At 35.2% G+C, this 20814-nt stretch overlaps 1 protein-coding gene across 3 annotated transcripts in view; it reads left to right on the forward strand.

Moving 5' to 3' along the window:
* LOC121320947 (protocadherin-9-like) overlaps positions 1–16754 on the forward strand; it is a 213951-nt gene extending 197197 nt beyond the window's left edge. For all 3 annotated transcript variants that reach the window (XM_041259777.1, XM_041259780.1, XM_041259779.1), the window contains one exon: positions 15302–16754. In XM_041259777.1, the coding sequence (XP_041115711.1) occupies positions 15302–15669 (368 nt within the window). In that variant the 3' untranslated portion in view covers positions 15670–16754. The remainder of the gene's footprint in view (positions 1–15301) is intronic.
* The last annotated feature ends 4060 nt before the right edge of the window (positions 16755–20814 follow it).

A 20814-nucleotide genomic window follows, 5' to 3' on the forward strand; every position in this document is an offset into this window, starting at 1 on the left:
GGATACAATATGTACTATTCCATAGGATCTTAAAACCAACCTGCACAAGGACATATTTGTGCAATTTCTCAAGGGGTTAGGCTAAAACCATCTAAACTACATTCAACAAGTAACTTCTTCAGCTTTCAGATGGGAACAAGTTTTGATCACTTCATGTTGAACCAGATTTGACATGCCAGCACTAAAAGAGTCATTGTAGTTATGCTATGAAAACGCATATCTCTTTTTGTAAGTTTTTACTCTTTATCATTCAAATTACAATAATGCTTTGAGCATTCCTTTGATAAACTCAAGGACTACACTATAATGCCATCTCATTCAATATTGAAAATCATTTCACTGTATGCTGAGAAAAAAACAATCTGCTATAACTCAACTCTCAGTTAAATAACCTCAATCAAATCGCTTTCATTGTCACATAAGAACAAAGGTGCTGAAGAAACGGTCAAAGTAATGGTGTTTAACACTAGCCTCCAGCAGATCTCCTTTGAAAAATAGCCCCCTTATTGTTTAGGGAGTGGGTCGGTGCTTTAATAGTCAGACATCCCCACTCCCATTACAATCATTGCTTAGCTTTTAACAATTGTTTAATTAAGTCATTCATTTTATTTTGCCTTTGGAGTTTAGTTTGAGTTTTTTTTTTTTTTTTTTTTACATCCCCAATCTAGGTTATGTTCTACAATACTGAGTTCTTATCATGTTGTTATATCTGTCTCTACTTGGCTTTGAGTGTGCTTAGAGAATCCTAACTGTTGAAACATAAACACACCTTTTACCTCTTTTGCCCCATCTGCTTAATACTGTATACTGTATAAAAGAGAGACAATACAGCATGCTAGTTCAATAGTGATGACAACATCATTTTAAAAGTGAACCCCTTTAAGGTGAGATGGCTTATCTTTGTTACTAATGTGATTTTAAATGTGCTCTTCCACAGTGTATGCCAACTGTCATGTTAAAATCGCAATGGCAGACATGTGTTCTAGGAAGATAAAAATAAGCTTTTATGTGATTTTAAGTCATATCAATTCTAGCCTGACTTAATTATTTCCTCCAGGTCTATCAGCACCTTATTTAGATAACCAGACAGTAGCTGGTTGATTCATATAGTAAGGGCAATAAGGATAAGTATTTATCAAGACAGTCAATAGGAAGATTAAGACTGGGAATAAAATCAGTCAGTTTTTCACTGAAGACAGAGATAATCTTTCCTAACCCCAGCAGTGGGTAGATTTTATCAATAGTGTTGTTCTTAAGATATGAACTATTGTCTATGCTTATAATCCTTTTTTGCGCGCTCAGGTAGAGCCATTGTCTAAAATGACTTCACAATTACACAATGCGTCCCTGACAAATTAAATATGGCTGACAAATGAAAAAGGACAGTACTTGCTCTAGTTGAAAAAATATTGAATGATTGGAAAAGGCTGAATGCACTGTTCAACTTGCTAAAGAGTATGGTATGGGAAAGTCAACAATTACTGACACAAAAACTGCAAAATAAAAACCTGAGCACCATGAAATCAAGCACCTCCTCAGCACTGCGAAGAACTGCGAGTGAAAAAGCTTGAACATGTGCTTCATGGAAGAAAGGGAAAAGGTTACTCTGGTTTCAGGACTAGAACGTAAAGAGAAAGCATTGGTATTCCATAGTCGACTACATCCAGATTACAAGTTTCAAAGCTAGGGATGGATGGCTGTACACATTTTAAAAAAGACAGCTTTTCTTAGCAAGCAAAAAAACAAAGCGCGCATACAGCACAATTGGAACACTAAGGAAACATAATGTTTGTGGCTATGAGAAGAAAGCTAATGCTTAAATAAATCTTTAAAACATGTCAGTAGTTTTACTGTATCCAGTTAAAATTATGAATATAAAAGATGCTCCTGTATTTTGTACAGTATAAGGTAAAGTGGTCTCTTGTTTTTCTTGTTGGTGGGTATGTATTTAAAAAATAATTAATATGGCAGAAACATAAATGGAAACAAGGGCTATTGTCCTGGCAGTGCTGCATGTCTCCCTCTTTTGTTCAGAATATGTATCTCAATTTGAGTGTCTGTAGGTCATTGCATCATGGTATCAGTTTGCCATTTTTTTCAACTATTTATTTTGCCCTCCTAATCTCAGATTCCTTAAAATCCCATTATTGTCAGATATTGTGGTGATCATGATTGTTCAGAGATGGGTCAGTGCTTTTATAATCAGACATTCCCAAGCCCATTACAATCATTTAATGACATGGTCAATATTTGAAGCTGGGTCTCAGAGGTACAAGGTTTCATGATTTTTCACAGTCATGTCCATTCTTTTTGTATTTAAGTACAGTGACCTAAGAGGTTGCATTCTAAAAGGACATAGAGCAAAAATACAATAAGGAAATGGACAGTCTTAAACATGCATTATTTTAGCTTCTTGCACTGTATGTATTGCTTTTATAATCTTAATGCACTGTATTTATGCTATAAAGAGCAATCCAAAAAGGACCATGAAACATTCTGCAGATGTAGTGGCATCACATTCAAGCTTACAAATGCCTTATTATTGAGCACAACTTTCCAGCTGCATCTTTCGTTTTTTTGTAAGACTGCATAGTCACTGCATGTGTGTTTTATTTCAAACTCAGTATGCCACTTATGATTGCAAAAAATGTACCTTTTTTAAGTTGAAAAATGGTAATGTACAGTAGTTATCATTTCATATAGTATTTAATTATATGGGGCAGTGCTGTGTGTGTATATGTGAAGATGAATGTTGAGGTTACATGCACACACTGTACCATTGATGGGTCATTATAGTGAGATAAAATAATCCAAATATTGGTAATAGTTTTCATTTTATGCAGTAGATGTTAACGTTGGACAGTTTTTTCAATCAGTTTTAAAAGACTCATGGTTTAGGTTCCGTCTACTGATTTAATTCTATTTCCGATCTGGGGTGAAATGCCACACACAGTTGACTTACAGAGAAGACACAGAAGGGCCATCTTATTATGCACATCATCTCGAAGGAGAGCAAGGAGAGGTATATGTTAACTCAGCAAGTTGAATAGCTCAAGGCCTAGAGATATACGACCAGGGTGAATCGTCTTAAACCTCAACCTTCGGACCTATTTGTATCAAAGCGTTAGAAAACAGAACATGTTCAATGGGACACTAGTCTCTGCAGACAATAAATCCTAAAAAAAATTAAAGCTGAAAAACAATTTGAAAAGAATAGATTCATTGTGTTACGTGCATATTACTCAGGCATCGTAAAAGCCCCTGTGGCAGGCTGGCGAGTGGACAGAGGCCCAGAGACAGACTGCAGTTCAAACATACTAATTTTATTATAAATCAACACAAAATAAAAGTACACAAGGGCAAAATAAAAAAAATATTTAAACACAAATAACAAAAAACAAAACTTACAAAAAATAAAGACTTCCAGGCTGGGCAATGCTTTCACTGGAACACCAACACCAACACCAACACCAACACCAACACCAACACCAACACCAACACCAACACCAACACCAACACCAACACCAACACCAACACCAACACCAACACCAACACCAACACCAACACCAACACCAACACCAACACCAACACCAACCTGCTTCCTCAACTGCCTCCTCTTAATGGGAAGCAGAGGCCTCCTTTTATGTCAGGTGGCTGGGCGCTGATTGATCGTTAATTAAGTTAATCATCTAATCAACTAATCAAACCCAGCCACCTGAACATAATAAACCCAGGCAGGTAGGGGAAATTAACCCCATCCCAGCAAATTTAAAAAGGGCAGAGCTTTGCTCTGCCACAGTCCCCTACAGCTTGTTTAAAAGTACAGGCTCTGGGCTTTCCAATTACGTATTCACTGTTTCTAAGCAGTACTCCTAGCCAGAACTATGATCGCTTGATGGTAAGCCTCCATCATGTCACATGGTTTAGGTTTTGTCATTTTAGCAGCTAGAGGGAATCTCAGCAATACCAATAACCAGTACTTCGTTCAGAGAGAGATAGGGTGCTAGAAAAGCTGCAGACCAGAGAGAGAGAGATAGAGCATGAGAGCATGAGAGCAAGAGAGCAAGTGAGAAAAAGTTGTATCTATTGTGCTTGTGCCAGACAGGAAGTGCTTTACAGAGTTGCACAGAACGTAATGAGACATGGCCTGAGCATGTAAAATTGTTCCATGTTCTGTTTTGTTCAACACAAAGTTGTGATTATGCTTGGTTGGTAAAAGTGCTAATAAAATAGTTGTTTCTCACCCTGTTTGCTTCATTTTTTCCATTGTTCATTTCATATTGAAGCTCAATGTTGCAGTGGGTTTTTTTTAGCCATGATTATAATATATATATATAGCAGTGACCAAACATGATTTTTTTGGAAAAGCTTTTTTTTTTTTTTTTTTTTTTTTTTTTTTTTTTTTTTTTCAGGCGGACCTCAATCCTTTTTAGAAAAAAAAAAAAATCCTATAAGATGATAATAGATGTATATATATATTATATATATATATATATATATCTAGATATATATATATATATATATATATATATATATAATCTATATAATATAAAGACAAAGGTAATTTGAAGATGTGCTACTTCATTCTAATGGTTGCAAAAGTGAGATTAAATGTTCACATTTTGTTTAGAGCTCAATCAAACACCAGGAGACAACTTTAGAGAACTTTAAGAAAATAATAGGTTTTAGAGAACAACCTGTACCCCAGCAGGATAAGTTAGGTTTTTAAGAATTTTACAGCACTAGGAATTCACTCTGGATTGCATGGTTATATGAGGTTATCCTATTGTTTTAATAAGTGGTGGTTGTGTGGATTCCATGGTACTTTATAAGTATGTAAAAATACATCTAGCTGTGGTTGACTTCATATTAGGTTGAACTAGAGCATCTGAAGCACAGATTTTGGAATAATATTGCATTGGTTAGTTTGTGGTTCCAAAAGAGGTGGTGCTTGTGTAATCCCAGTTCTGTCTATGATGGTTTTAAATTCCAAAAGGAAACATTCTTAGACAATTTGATCCTTTTTAATGCTTACAGTAACTACTTTTCATTTAAATGGCTGGACTTGATCATTTCAGACGTAGGCTTTGATAAAAACACAGAACAACCATAGAACCTAATTGGATCTTATCACCTTTCTGACAAAAAGGATCCAGAAGAATTATATGTCAGGAGTTTAGAGTTCAGCCAACAAAGATTATATATATATATATATATATATATATATATATATATATATATATATAGAGAGAGAGAGAGAGAGAGAGAGAGAGAGAGAGAGAGAGAGAGAGAGAGAGAGAGAGAGAGAGAAGACAAAAAAATTTAAACACCTGGTTAAATGAGGGACACCAAGTATATTGAAAGCAAGGGCTTCCACACAGGTGTGGCTCATGGGTTAATTAAACAAATAACATCCAAGCATGCTTAGGATCATGTATAAAAATGCAGGCCTGGTTGCCTGTAATCATGGCTAGCATGGCTGCAAGAGGAGACCTCTGTGACTTTGAAAGAGGGATGATTGTTGGGGAGCGTTTGGCAGGAGCTTCAGTGACCAAGACAGCTCAACTTATTGATGTTTCACAAGCAACAGTGTCTAACGTGATGTCAGCATGGAACTCCGAGGGAAAGACATCATCAACAAAGGGCAACAGTGGGCGGAAGCGCATACTCCAGGATCGTGATATCTGTGCATTAATACGAAGTGCAAGGCAAAACAGGTGAGCAACTGCAGATCAATTGACTGCAAATTTCAACCTGGGGCGCAAGCAGCCAGTTTCATCAAAAATGGTCCACGAGAACTCCACAGAGCGGGATACCATAGTCTGGTTGCAGTACACAAACCGCTCATCACACCTGGCAATGCACGTTTGAGAGTCCAGTGGTGCAAAGAGGACAGGCAATGGACTGCTGAGTAGTGGAGAAATGTGATATGGTCAGATGAATCATCATTTACCATGTTCTCTGAGTGCACAAGTGACGCCAACCTAAAAAAAAAACCTCTACAGCCCTGAGTGCTTGATTCCAAGAGTGAAGGGTTCTGGTGGTTCCGTAATGCTGTGGGACACATATTCCTGGCATAGTTTGGGTCTACTCATTCCCTTAGAAGGCAAGGTCAATGCTAATCGCTACTTAATGGTACTGAGTGATCATCTTCACTGCCAGAGGGGGGGTGTCTTCCAGGATGACAATGCCCCCATCCACAGAGCACGTGTGGTCACCCAATTGTTTGATGAACATGACACTGATGTTATCCATATGTCATGGCCTTCTCAGTCACCAGATCTGAACCCAATCAAGCATTTCTGGGATATTCTGGAACGACGCCTGAGACAGCATTTTCCACCTCCATCAACCAGGCGTGGGTTGATTGACTTTCTCGTGGAAAAATGGTGCTGCATCCGTCCTGCAGAATTCCAGAGGTAGACTCTATGCCATGGCGCATACAGGCCGTAGTGGCCGCACGTGTTGGCCCAACACCCTATTAATTGACTTTACAGTTGTGCTTCCATTTTTTTTGTCCACTACCTATATATATATATATATATATATATATATATATATATATATATATATATATATATATATATATATATATATATATATATATATATATATATATATATATATAATTCACACAATAAAATAAATACATAATTAATTACACCCCTATTAGTTAATATGAATGGATATTTTTTCTATAACAGTCTGATTGGTCTATTTTTAATTTTGGTAAGTTCACTTCATAATTTTTTTTTTAACAATTAATTGGTTTGAACTGAACTCACGGTTTTATTTTAATCACAGATCATCATGATTTTAGGTGTTAGCAGGCACATAAAACATATCGCGTTACAGAGGCAGTCCCCCATGCCAATAAACCTGCTGAAAAGTTACTGTTGTTGATTAACAAAAATAACAAACTTCCACCCCACTGTGTCTATCGACACGCAAATAGCTGACCTGCATAATCAAGTCTAGCCTGCAAAATCAACCTTCCCAATTCTCCCCTCCCTCCCTCATTTGAATACTGGCCCTACCAGCCAACCAGTGTTCTCCCAAATTCCCTATTGACATGAAAGGAATGCGTGCACCACCACCACTTGCCGTTGCATTACAATTCAGAGGTGGAACTATTTTATACAGGCAATTGCTTTAAGTTAACATGCTTGTTTTTTTTTTTTTTTATTATTATTTTCAGTTAGCAATTGTAAAAGGCAGGCATATTGATCATGGGTTCAATAAATCATTATGTTGTTCCAAGGGCACTTATTTCTTTTATAGCCCAGTCTTTCCTCTGAGCTAAAATCTAAATATATTATGGAAATCATAGTTAGATAACAGACACAAAAAGTAATAACAAGAGAAAGGAAGAGCACCATTGATTAATTGATTTGTTCTTCAGATCTGTAAAATCATGGATTATCCCCTCTGTTAGAGCTGCTGTTTTTGAAGCATCTGTATATATTTGATTCGATTAGGGTTGTGCACTTGTCTGTGATTGCCATTTACTAGTGGGTGGAAGAATTCATTGCTACAGTTGAAAAGCTGGTGACCTTGTACAAACAACAGCATGCAGCCCAAGGGTTGTCTATGAGTATACAGTAATACAAAAACAAATGAAGATGGTTGGTTCAATATTGTCCTTCTATCCTGGGAATTATGTAATTGCAAAATGTAGGCATATAACCATGGAGAACATGTCATAGAAACCAAACTGTTTAGCTCTTCAAAAAAGTTGTTTAATTATTTCTTTCTCTTAGACGTGTTTCTGGGTAATTAACTAAATCTCCATTAACACATGCATAAGGAGCAAGTGAATAAAGTAGTGCAAAAGTGCTCAGCATCTGTACGTGAATGGGTTGCCTAATGTAAAATTGAAAACGATAAGATACGGATGTACAGTAACCCTGGTTCCGTGAAAGAGAAAATGACAAACAACAATACTTTTGGGATATGCCTGCCACAGGTCAGTTATTTACAGAACATTTTATGTCAGAGCTGCTGATGGACCCCCTCTGGGGAGTGACGTCCTTGGTCCGGCCTACTGAGGGATTAAGAAGTCACACTGCGGAGATCACATTCTCTTGTTCTATAAGTGGATCAATAAATAACCCCTGTTCTATTACCAGGGGCATTCAGCGTTTAAACCTTACTGTACTATTTGCTAATGATTAAAAGTGATATGCATTATGCGTCTGCTAGTGTTGTAACCTTTTTCTTTCTAAAAAATGCAATAATATGTAAGCTTACTGGGCTATATCCTGTATGCCAGTCAACAGATACATGTATTGCAGTGAAACGACAGTATAATGAGTAATCAAACAAATACAACTATTACACACTGCAAAAGAAATACTACCATTAGTCCAGAGGCTAATTTCACTTTCAGCACAGCAGGGGCTTCTGGGAAAGCAGCTGCCATACAATCATCTACATTTTAAATCATCTCTTACTGAACAGAAAATTACCAAATTCAGAGACGGTGTAGGCCTATATCAGCTTCAAGGTGTTCCATTAGCAAAATGGTTATGCGTTTTTGTAACATAAGCTATGTGTTTGTTGAATGAATGTAGGCAAATTAGTTTATAAGTTAGAATAGAAAAAATATATATTCATGTAAACGTACAATATTATCTCTGAACACTATCATATAATCACATTTTGTTAAAATCCAGCTTATCAGCTGACACTGAAAACTGTGTGCTTTTTTATATAAATCAGACAATTTGGTTTTATTTCAACAGATCTTAAAGGGGTTATACCTAATTCACTTAGTAATGTTAGCTGTTATGCACTTCAATGTGTAACCCCTTTAAATAGCCCTCTGATCCAAAGTACCCTAGGAGCAGTTTACACTCGCCTGATCAAATCCAGTAGAGTTTGATTTATTGAAAACAACTCCATTGGTTCAGTGCGACAGGTGTGAAAAATTGCAAAAAATAATTTTTTATTTTTTTTTTATTTTATTTATTTATTTTTTTAACTTCTGAATCAGATTTCCTGTGCATATTACAGCTAGGGGGATTGGATCTGGCAAAATGATGACTCCAGACTCTACCATAAAGCAATAAGCAAAAGCAAAATGTACACCCATAAAGGTGTAATATTGTTTGCTCTGCTCTTAAATATCTGAACTGATTGTATCAAATTGGAGTAGATAAGATGGTTGTAAAGTGGTAGGAAAATAACTCTGCCACAGACTTTCATAGCGTCCCTATATGTTTGAGAAGGTGAAATATGTATTTTAGCAGCAATATACATTACCTTGTGAATGGACGGCCAAGCCAAGTTACAATGCTGTGAGGCTGTACAGACTACATTTCAGCTTGCTGGCTGTGCAGCTTCTGCTGGGCCTGTGATCAAGGTAGCTTTAGATTGCTGGTGGACTAAATATGGCTTCTTTAAATCACATGTCTAACAGCTCTAGTACATTTCATGTTTGGGTGAAGGTTGACCTGCTCCATCTAGTGACTATGACAAGGGTACTTTCTTTTGAAACATCGATGTAATGGACAGTAATGACCAGCATCTTCTGTTCTTGTAAAACATGGGTCAATGGGTTATTTTTTTTCTGTCTGACCTTCTTGACAGTTGACAACTTGGTCTTAAAATTACTTACCACGTGTCTACCCAAAGACCTGTTCTGGCGGTGTCAATCTGTGATTGTCTACTGCTCCCCTGACAGCTAAAGTGTTCACCACACTGCACAAAAAAAAGAGGACAGGTAGCTTCATTTGATATGACATGCACTGTCATTGATGCTGCCTCTTCCTATTTCTGAAAAAATGCTAATATTTATTCCAGTTAAATGAAAATAAGAAGTCTTTTGAGATTTAATTATATGTGTTTCAGTTTTATTTATTGGGCTACCATTATTATTATTATTATTATTATTATTATTTATTATTATTATTATTATTATTATTATTATAATAATAATAATAATAATAATAATAAATAATAATAATAATAATAATAATAATACATATTTACTTTCCAGCAAAGGCTGTACCATGTATACAGCAGAGTAAAGATGGTTCATGTTAATTTGCCTTTCATTTAATATATTCATTACAAAAATTACATTTCATGGTACAATTATGTTGCCTCAATAGTTAATGTTAAGGATGTAAGGTGGGTCTTAGCCAAGGACGGTTTACTTGACGCCATGACCAGGTGCTGCGATGTTTGACCTTAGCATTGGAAGACAAGCGTAACCTGACCAATAAGTTGCCACCAGTTCCATCAAAGCATTACACACAAAAGACAATGTTCCTCTGTCCAGGAGAGCAACCACCAAGAAAAGGTGTTAAAACCAAGCCTTGCCCATGACAACTGGAAGCTGCTAGAGACTGGAAGATGCTGGCAGATGTGTGGTTGTGGCATACTCTACAACCCTGTTTCTCAGACATATCGGGTTCAATGGCCAAGAGTTCCGTCACACAGTGAAGAACTTACCTGAAGAAGCAGAAAGGAGCAGCAACTGGCTGTGGTTGAGACGGAAAGATTCTGGATAGGGATCTCAAGCACAATAGAAAGAAAGAAATGCTGGTAAGCTGGTAGGTAAGCTGGGCTGAGTTGAGTGGGGGATGGAGGGGGGTGATGCTGGGACCCCAGAGTCACTGTTGAGCCCTCTTGAGGAGTCGTGGGCTAGTCGACAAAACACAGAGGACTGAAGGTGCCCACTTGAAGACCCCAGTGATGTACCCTACTTAGCTCAATCCAGATGATTTTCATGCTGATACGCTGGGGAGACCGCACTGTGGTTGATTCCCAGAGCCAGCATCAAAGCAGCTGTGTATGCTGATGAGCTGGGGAGGCAAAATAAGCTGATCCCTGGAGCCAGCATTAAACTTCAGTCATCAACACTAGGCAGAAGGATATCTACATCAACAGATGGAAAGAAACGCAAATGGATGGAGATGCAGATGGATCACATTAGTTTACTGTAAAGCTACGTCTTAGTTGGTGCTTATCTTGGCAAGAGCTGAGTTCAAATCAGCATGAAGTTTTTAACATGTACTCTAATGTAATGGAATCATGCATAGCTGAATAAAATTCAGAAAATCACAAACTGGGGTATAAAACAGTTTCTTCGATCTGAATTAAATCCTTTAAAAGAAAAATGTAGCTTTGCCTGGTGAAAAAAAAGTTCTGCATTGAACTAGTTTAACGAGCTCACACATGTACTTGTTGAAAATAGTTAAATGCAGATTTGGACCCAGCCATGTGTAGGATGTTATTATGGTTATACGGTAGTCTCTGCATATAGAAACATTTCTTAAGAGAACACTTCGCCTAAGGGAACACCCTTGTGGTGAAACTGATTTTTCCCATTGCAAATGCTCCTGCTAAAGGAAAAGGAACTTTGCTTAAAAGATCACCTTCTTTGCACCGCTAGCTAGTCATTCACAATTGATACAGTACCGTTTTGTAAAAAAGCAACTTGTCCTCGTGAATGTGTCTTAAGGGACACTGATTGGTTTATTAAATCTTTCCAGAACTGCCATCATATGTATTGTTTGTGTTTCCCATGCTGGCGAGTTGCTCCACCATTCTGTTAAATAATGTGCATGTCTTGTATATTGCTGCTGCATTTTGTAACGTGTGTAGGGATGCTGTGTTAATTTAGTTAACCCTAAGTGACGCCCATTATTTTTGCCTCTGCCATTGTAATAGAGAACAAAACACACCTGCCATCTAATTTCATAGTGTGTAGCAATTTAAGCTTCTTGACCATATTCTTTTGCTTTAGTTTTATTAACGTTAGTTTATCTGTTACTTTATTGTTATTGTTTTACTTCTTCAGTTCATGTTGATGCACATGCGTCATGACAAGTAATACTTATTTATTTATTTATTTATTTATTTATTCATATTGTGTCTGGTTGCTAACTTCGTTTTAGAGAACACTTTGGCTATAAGAACACTTCACTTGCTTCCTGAGGAATGTTCTCTTAGCCGGAGACTATTGTACCATGGTTCATGAAATGGTAGCCACAAATTTGCAATTAAAAAAAGTAAAGTAAAGTAAGTAAAGCATTTATTTTTGACATCACACTTAATTAAATAAAAAATGCAATGTCCCCATTCCCTGCTTTTAGTTAATTGTTGAAACAACATATGGAATGTCTGATCCTTAAAAATAAGTCTGGATATGGTGACAGGTGAGAAGCAGGTCTCATGCATAATATTACAACTATAAACAAAGTGCCAGCTGGTAGTAGGTGCAATGTTTAGCTGCAGGGCACTCTGAGGCAAACAATGACGAGCACTCCCTGGCTTACTTAATCAAATATGTCACTTTATCAGCAAGGTATAGTGGGACATAGCATGCTGTAAATGCTTAAACTGTGAAATGAAAATAGGGTTCTAACAGTTTAGCCTGAAGATTGTATTGCTATTTTTACATATAATGAGGAATAAAAATGATAAAATTCTCAAACAAGTTGAGATCCATTCTCAAGTGTATATAATGACATATATATATATGAATGCTATATATATATATATATATATATATATATATATATATATATATATATGTATGTGTGTGTGTGTGTGTGTGTGTGTGTGTGTGTGTGTTTTTTAAACAGTGATATCGTGGAGGTAGACACGTCGCACTTTAGAAGTGTACATCTACCTGAAGAACTTCTTATCCAATTGTGTTGGAACTTGTTAAGAACAAGATTTATCATCTTGAGGTATATGGAAGGGCCCTGTCTTTTTGTCTGCTTGACTGTCTACACTGCATGTCACTGTTACATTTGTACATTTATCTAAATAAACAATTGCAATAACATTTGCTATAGGCATTTTTTACTACAAGTTACTGTGTGTATCTAAATCTTAGGGTACAGTATATGGAGTTTTCTGTATATACTGAACTATACGTTAAGAGATGATATGTATTACTTGTTATAAGTGTGAAAGGTGTGTGTGTATGGGGGGGGGGGGTACATATTTATTATACCTACACATGTATTATATATTTTATACATAATGGTCTTGAATGAAATGTAAAGAAAAAAGCATATTTACAGTTAAGGAATACCAGGATGTTAAACAATGCTGAAGCAACCCCATCTAGTGTTAAAGCAGAAGAAATCAAGATTTCATGAATAAAAGCTCTCAGAATTGAGATATAGAGAAATGGTTGTACCTTTTAAGCCTGTTTGTAATTTATTGATATGTCTATCGTAGACACATTACAATGTTCTATTATACTTTTAGCAGAAGTGTATGCAGAAAATATTTTAGGGAAAATTTGACTATTTCTAGTCATACTATTAACAAAAGTCTTGGCTGAAGGCAACTAACAACAACAGATGTAGTTGATGTGCCTGATACTTATGCACGGGTTCTTTTTGTGTTAGTCATTGGTATATAGTGGGACAATGCTGTTTTATTCAATGTCTATACTTTGTAAAAAGAAAATACAAAAGTACCTTTGTGCTTGTGTTTACTCAGTCTGGGGGTTGACCAATACAGCATTTCATTACACAACTGCCTTCCCAGTCTTCAAATAAAACAGTAAAACAGTGACAAAAGTTCAATTTTTCTGTTCAATATTAATATGTGTGAAGAGCTATATGAACCGTGCTATTATGTTTGCTTTCAAATCAGTGGGAAACACCGAGACAGATGGCTTATATGCTGTCTGTGTTTATAAAATTGTATATTCAGCCAGCCAAGACAGCAAAACATGTTGTCTATTAAATATTGTTTTGTGAATAAGCACTGTAAATAGAAAAGATTCAGGTTGTTCCTCGGCTGTGAGAAAGGGTTTGAAATAGTCTTCATATAGTGAGGAACAATGTTAATGTACAGGGTTATGTATTTTCCACAAGACACACCTGCTTTCCTAGTGTTTTGATAGTTTGGTTTACTAAAATAAAACCCTTTTAACTTCTTATCACTTATTAGAACACTCTTATGGCTGAGGTGCTCAATGATAGTTGATAGTGTATTCTTGTACAAATGCAGTATGTTACACAAATATGTAATATACTGTACATCAGCCAAAGTTCTTCAAATGGAGATTCGTTTTAAACCAAATAGTGCTGGTGAATGCTACCCTCTCGTGACCTTTTGTTTTACATGCCGGTATAAGTCAGTCTTCCACTGTGATGGAGATGATGATGAAGGTGATTTTAAACTAATGTACACTCGGCCTTGGGGTGTCCTTTAGAATGAAATGTGTTGTATTCCCTGAGTACCAGTGTGTCACAGGAAATAAGTTATTTAATAAGTTACTTCCTGTGACCTGGTATTTCTTTCTTGCCTCATCATTTAGACACGACATGACTCTTAGCAAGAACTTAGGCTAAGTCCTTGATGCAAAAAAAAAAGCAATCAAGTAAAGCCACACTGTTAATTTTAAAAATGCTGGAACCCATGGCAAATTTTGTCGTATTGCCTTCCGTCACTAAATGAACAGATCAACAATATAACCTGCCTCTGTCAGCTCTGCAAGACTGCTTGAGTACACACCAATACATTGTAGTCCTGTATTTGCCATGTAAACACTAAGACTTACTGGTAATTTATACAAGAACATGACTGTATGCAGACCATCAGTTTATTTTTTTATTTTTTTTTTTTTATGTGCAGTTTCACATTTAACTTTAAAAAAAAAAATAGGACATAGGGGTCACTGTGTCTATAATCATATTGTCAAGAAAAATATCAAGGTTCACTGCATGAAAAAGTAGTGTAACATGTATTATTCTTGATATGGATCAGTTTTATAGCAGCTATGAACAATTTTTATGACCTGGTCCTAGCACAGATTTCCAATAACAGTTTTAGATTTTACTTGAAAGATCAATAATTTGTTTTCTGCAATGTGACTTTCCTGCAAAGAGCCCTTTTTTCATAAGCTGTCATGTTATTACCTTTATTCTGCATCATATAACACATTGTGCAAATGTATTAAGCTTTTACAGGTTTCAATAGATGCAGTTGGATGCTTGTATTGGGTTTCTACACAGACATACTATAGATTTGTATTATTCTGTTTCCATATTTACCTCGCACAATGTTACAGTTCCTCCACTGTCAAAAGCTTAGATATCAAGGTTAAGTTTTGCAGCTACATTTTGTAATATACAAGACAGCTATGTTGGCTTATTAACCAGTGCATTACTTTATTACAAAACTGCATCTGGGTCTGCAAGAAATACTATTGTGTGTATGGTTATCCCTACAGGCTGCATACATTACCTTTACCAACACCTGTTTGGCGCATTCTGATTATTTAACTTATTAAAAATATATACATTTATTCCTTTTCCCCTAGATGGCCCCCTTGGTCCCAGAGGACTAGCTGAAGCTACAGAGATGTGCACCCAAGAGTGTTTGGTACTGGGTCACTCCGATAACTGCTGGATGCCTCCTAGCCTGGGATGTTACCAGCAGCCCAAGTCCCCCCTCTCGTCCTTTGAAACTCCAAAGGAATGGGCCAAGGACAAATTGGCGAATGGGCATACACTGACCAGAACCTGGAAAGAAGATGGCAACAGAAACCAATTTGGTGACAGAAAGCAGTATGGAAATGCAGAGGGCTATTTCAACAACGGCAGCCACATGGCAGACATTCCTTTGGCTAACTTGGAGTCTTACAAACAAGCCTCAGTAGCTAATAGTGCAAAGGAGCATCAGATATAAGATGTGCTCAAATGACCATGCGGTCAAACAGTTGAAGCTTTAGGGGCTTTTGAGGTAGATTCAAGCTGCTGCTGTGTGATAGAGAAATATGTAACCAGTAGGGCCTAGACCTGTGCTTTAGCATCAAGTATATTCTACTTAATGTTGACACTTCAGAAGGTATTTTACACAATGGCACCAGTTTGTGATTATTCATCTTCGTGAAATACTTGTAAAACTATGGACAAACTATTTTTGAACTAATATCTGTGAACTTCAATTCTGAAGAAAAGGCAGAGTACAAAAAAACAACTGAAGAGATATCATGGTTGAGAAATATATACTAGTATTGTGATGTGGTTGTTGTTGAGCTGTTTTGGGACTATGTCACTTCATACAATGAAAATGCTGTTAACTCTGTTAGTGGACACTTGTTAAGTCTGTCAATGTTAAAGTGTTTGTAAATAGGACTAGTACAGACCAAGTTTGTGTACCTGTAATACTCACTTAACAGAAAACTGCTTCTTGGTTACTTTTTTCTATTAGTTTGCTTTCTGTTACTAATATAGTCTTACTTAACCATCTCCATACATTGAAAATGCTTGTGAAAAAAAGTTGGTTGATCTTTGTCACCTAATTCTATGCTTATAATTGAAACACAGTGCTTGGGACAGGTTTATTTTTAAATCTATTTTTTTTATAAAATTAGCTAAAGTAATTATTTATTAGTTCTGTTGGAAAAAAATTAAAAACATCCATTTGCTTAAATATTTTTTCCACTAAAAGAAAAATCATAACAGCAGCTAATTTAAAGTGCATGAGAAAAAAAAAAAAAAAAAAAAAAAACCTGGTTAATACAAATACAACTTGTTTCCATTGAGCTATTGTGTTGGTTTATGGTGTAGATTTTCTTCTTGAAATGTTACATCCAGTCATACGGAAAAACCTACACAATTTGTGTTTCAGCTCAAGTAACCATAGGATTCTTCATGTGTTGCATTCATGTCTTTGTGATAACCATGTATTCTCTTGATTGGGGTAGGGGAGTGGGCAAATATCCAGCTTTTTCAATTGTTTGTTACCTTAGTAAGTAAATGCTTGGCAGGTACCAGCATCTTTGTTCAAAGATATATATATATATATATATATATATATATATATATATATATATATATATATATATATATATATATATTATATATATATATATCTCAGAGGCACGTGCAAAAAAAAAAAAAAAAAAAAAAAACAAAAGCATTTAAAAACATTATGTTAAGGCATGACAGCCGATTTAAACAATGCAATAGCATGCAAAAATAGCTTTACAGTTAAAAACAGATCAATTTTGTGCCACAATTAATCATATGAGTTTCTAAAAAGAGGTTAAGTTGTAAAGTACAGAGCCATTCATTTTGTAAAGCACATCATGTTTAATGTCACTATATTATATATATATATATATATATATATATATAGATATATATATATATATATATATATATATATATTATATATATAATATATATAAACAAAATCAACATGTGGTTTAGGGGTGAGTTGCTTACTGCAGTATGTTTGTCAGTTTGTGGGAGTGTTTGACATCATAGGTATAAAACAGTTAATCTATGTTACTGCTATACAGGTATTCAGCTCTTGCAATAAATGTTTAGAATAAAATGTTGTGGGGTGTCATTACTTCAAGAATGCAGTGTAATAACCAATGTTTTAAATATGTATGTATATATTGAGCATCAAAAGAAACATATCACTTAAATTTGGATAAAATTCACTAGATGTGATTAAAAAATGACAAACTGTTTTAGAGCAGGTGCAGTGACTTTTTATTGTGCTGATTAACAATTGACATCACGAAGATGCTGCAAAATGACATGTCGATCGTGGGCAGGTGGTGTGACTCCTGATCTCCCTGTTGGTGGCCTGTCATTGACAGAGTGTTTCTGGTTATTCCGTCTCACCACATTTGAAATTGCTGGCTGTGAGCACCCAAGACGGCGAGTTACAGTATGCTGCCCTAGTCCAGCCTCCAACATGCCAATTGCATGAAGGCGCTGCTCTCTTGACAGACTTGGCATATTGTTTTTCTATGTTTTTTTTTCTGTGATTTTCTTTATTGCTTTTATTCAGTTTGCAATTCAACAGCTGAAATCACTCCATGTCCTGTGTCCAATCAACTTTTTCATTAATTAGGTGATTAAGTATGGCAAGCTATCTGTAAGATATCTGTAAATGTTTTTGAGATATCTTTAAATACTTTTCAGATATCTCTAAATCATTTAAATATATCTCTAAATAACGTCCTGTTCATCTAAAGGTATCTCTAAATCATTTAAATATATCTCTAAATAACTTCCTGTTCATCTAAAGGTATCTCTAAATCATTTGAAGATATCTTCAAATAACTTCCTGTTCATTTAGAGATATTTTGAAATAGACCAGAAGTCCATTCAAAACATAGAGCATTTTCACAGGAAGTTATTTCGAGATATATTGAAATGGCTTCCTGTTCTTTTGAAGATATCTTCAAATGATTGAGTATATATATATATATATATATATATATATATATATATATATTATATATATATAATATATATATATATACCTCATATGAATATTCTTATTTTCAAAATATTCTCACATGTTCATTGTTCATGTAGCTGTTAATCTTTTTTTTTTTTTTTTTTTTTTACCAAGACTTTGATTTTTTTTTTTTTAATGGGTAAACTGCATATTGCAGCCACACTATATGTTAGCTTCCGTAAGAAGTGAAATGATCGAGGACATGCAACACGAGCAAGCTTGCAAGCAGAGATGTATTTAACCTAGTGCAGTACCTATACAGAGCTGCCAAGGGCTACAGTTGAGTGAGTGAGGCCCTCTAAAACTGCCAATTTGGATTAGAAATCATCTCCCTGAATTGAACATGTTGTATTTTATATTTATACAAAACAGTACTTTAGTGAAGATAACATAATTTGCAGCAGATCACACTAACAATAACACTCAACAAAACTCAACTCAACGCAAATGTTAAAATGTATACAGTTTAATTTAGATAACAAGGTGCATGCTGTGTTAAGGTGTATTCGACAATTTAAAGCTACAGGTAACACCAGTACAAATAATGTCCCTTTTATATTCCATTCAAACCTTTTATGTCAAAAGAGCAGCATTGTGTTACATTATGTTAGCTATTACATCTTCTTACATATTTTATTTCCTAAACCGTTCTGTGCATTTAACCTTGAACTGTGTTATGAAAAAGACAAAAACAGAAATTAGACAACTAGGAAGCAACTAGCTGGTGTCAAACATTAATACATCTTTAACTTTAAGTACAGGAGTATATTCACCACAAATGAATATGGATGCAGACATTGAAATGGCTGTATTAAAGTCCCCCCCTCCCACTTGTTTTAGGGCACTCTATTGCTTTCTAGTATAATTCATTTTTAGAAATATCCCCTCTAAAGCTTTGAAATGATAAGATGCCAGTAAAAATCTTTTAAGCCTGTCAGATTCCAGAACAAGCCCAGTTGTGACTAGGCACTGACAGTGATCTGTATTTGTACATTCCTTTTTTTAATTGTATTCTTTTCAAAGATGTGTGCTCGCTGTGTTGCTCTCCTGCTGAATGAGGAGACTTGGCAGTTCTGCAGGTATCATGATTTCAAAATAAACATACATGTTTACTATCACACGTGTTTAACTGCAAACTACATATTTGAGACCTGTATAGCTAATGGAAGTTAAGATGTGTAGAGTCAGCTTACAATAACAAGTGCTACAGATGTGACTCTTCATAGCAGACCAGAGAAAACTGCTGACTGATCTTTGCTGTCATGCAACTAAACTTTAGATTAAACTAAACTTCAAAAAGAGTACGCTGTGTATGCTTGCTGTATTTGATGATCATTTTGGACAAGATATTTCAAATACTGTGGATGCTTCTTGACTGCATCCTTATCTCCAAGGTACTGCATGCAGTTAATATCGTTTATTAAACTTAAACCTTGTTGTACTTGAGCAAATGCTTTGGCTCAGTCCACACAATAACACTCACTTATGTGAGGTGGTTAAACCCTGATGGTGTGATTTTGAAAAGAGTTCCAGCTGGCCGCTGGCGGAATTCCTTTAGAGCTGACCAATTAATTAAAAAGTGGGAATCAGAAGCTGCTAGCAAATCTGGCATTCTGACATTCTCTTTACAAAAATGATAGCCCTAGCATTTGCCTTTGCTGTGATTTTGATGAACAAAAAACTGTTCTTTATTGCTATTGCATCATTTGTTAATGAAGCCTTTACAAATATTTTCATTCTTTGAACAATTTTGGCATATGTGACCGCAGTGCTTCTTTATATTCATAAACATTAATTATTTTAATACTAGTCTTTGCAATAGAGCTTAATTAAGACTTATATAAGAACTATGATTTGAAACGTGGCTTCATTAACTTTAAAACTGTTGGGAAAATTGATTTGTCTAATTGTTTTTTTTTTTTTTTTTTTTTTAAATACATAGGACTACACCTTATACTTCATAATTTATGAAGGTACTTTCGTTCAATGTGTTTTGTATTTTGATGTGCAATTATTAATTTTGCTTCCAATTAACCACCTGTTTCTAACCCGTCTCAAATTATATTGGATAAATTATTAAACACAGGTATGAAATTATATATAATATTATATTATAATTATATATAATATATAACACAGGTATATTTTTTTTTAGGAAAACAGTTTTTCTTTTCTAGAACAATATTTTAGATCAGCACTAAAGTTTATGAAGCCATAACATCAGTGGCAAAACAAAGCATTGGATCTGTCCCAAACGTTACTTGCCAACTGCATACAGTGCTACCTGTATGAAATATCAGGGGGGCAATAAATATGTAATGTGTGTACTGCACACAGTGTTGTACATTCAGATATTTGCTAATACATCACATCATTCAAAAGGAGGAACTCTTCAAGGTATCAATTAAGTTTAAAGAGTGACACTGTACAAGCAGAATGATCGTACCGGCTAATATGTAAGCGATTATATATATATATATATATATATATATATATATATATATATATATATATATATATATATATATATATATATATATATATATATATATATATATATATACA

Source organism: Polyodon spathula, chromosome 9, assembly GCF_017654505.1.
Source record: "Polyodon spathula isolate WHYD16114869_AA chromosome 9, ASM1765450v1, whole genome shotgun sequence".
In the NCBI taxonomy this organism is placed as follows: Eukaryota; Metazoa; Chordata; class Actinopteri; order Acipenseriformes; family Polyodontidae; genus Polyodon; species Polyodon spathula.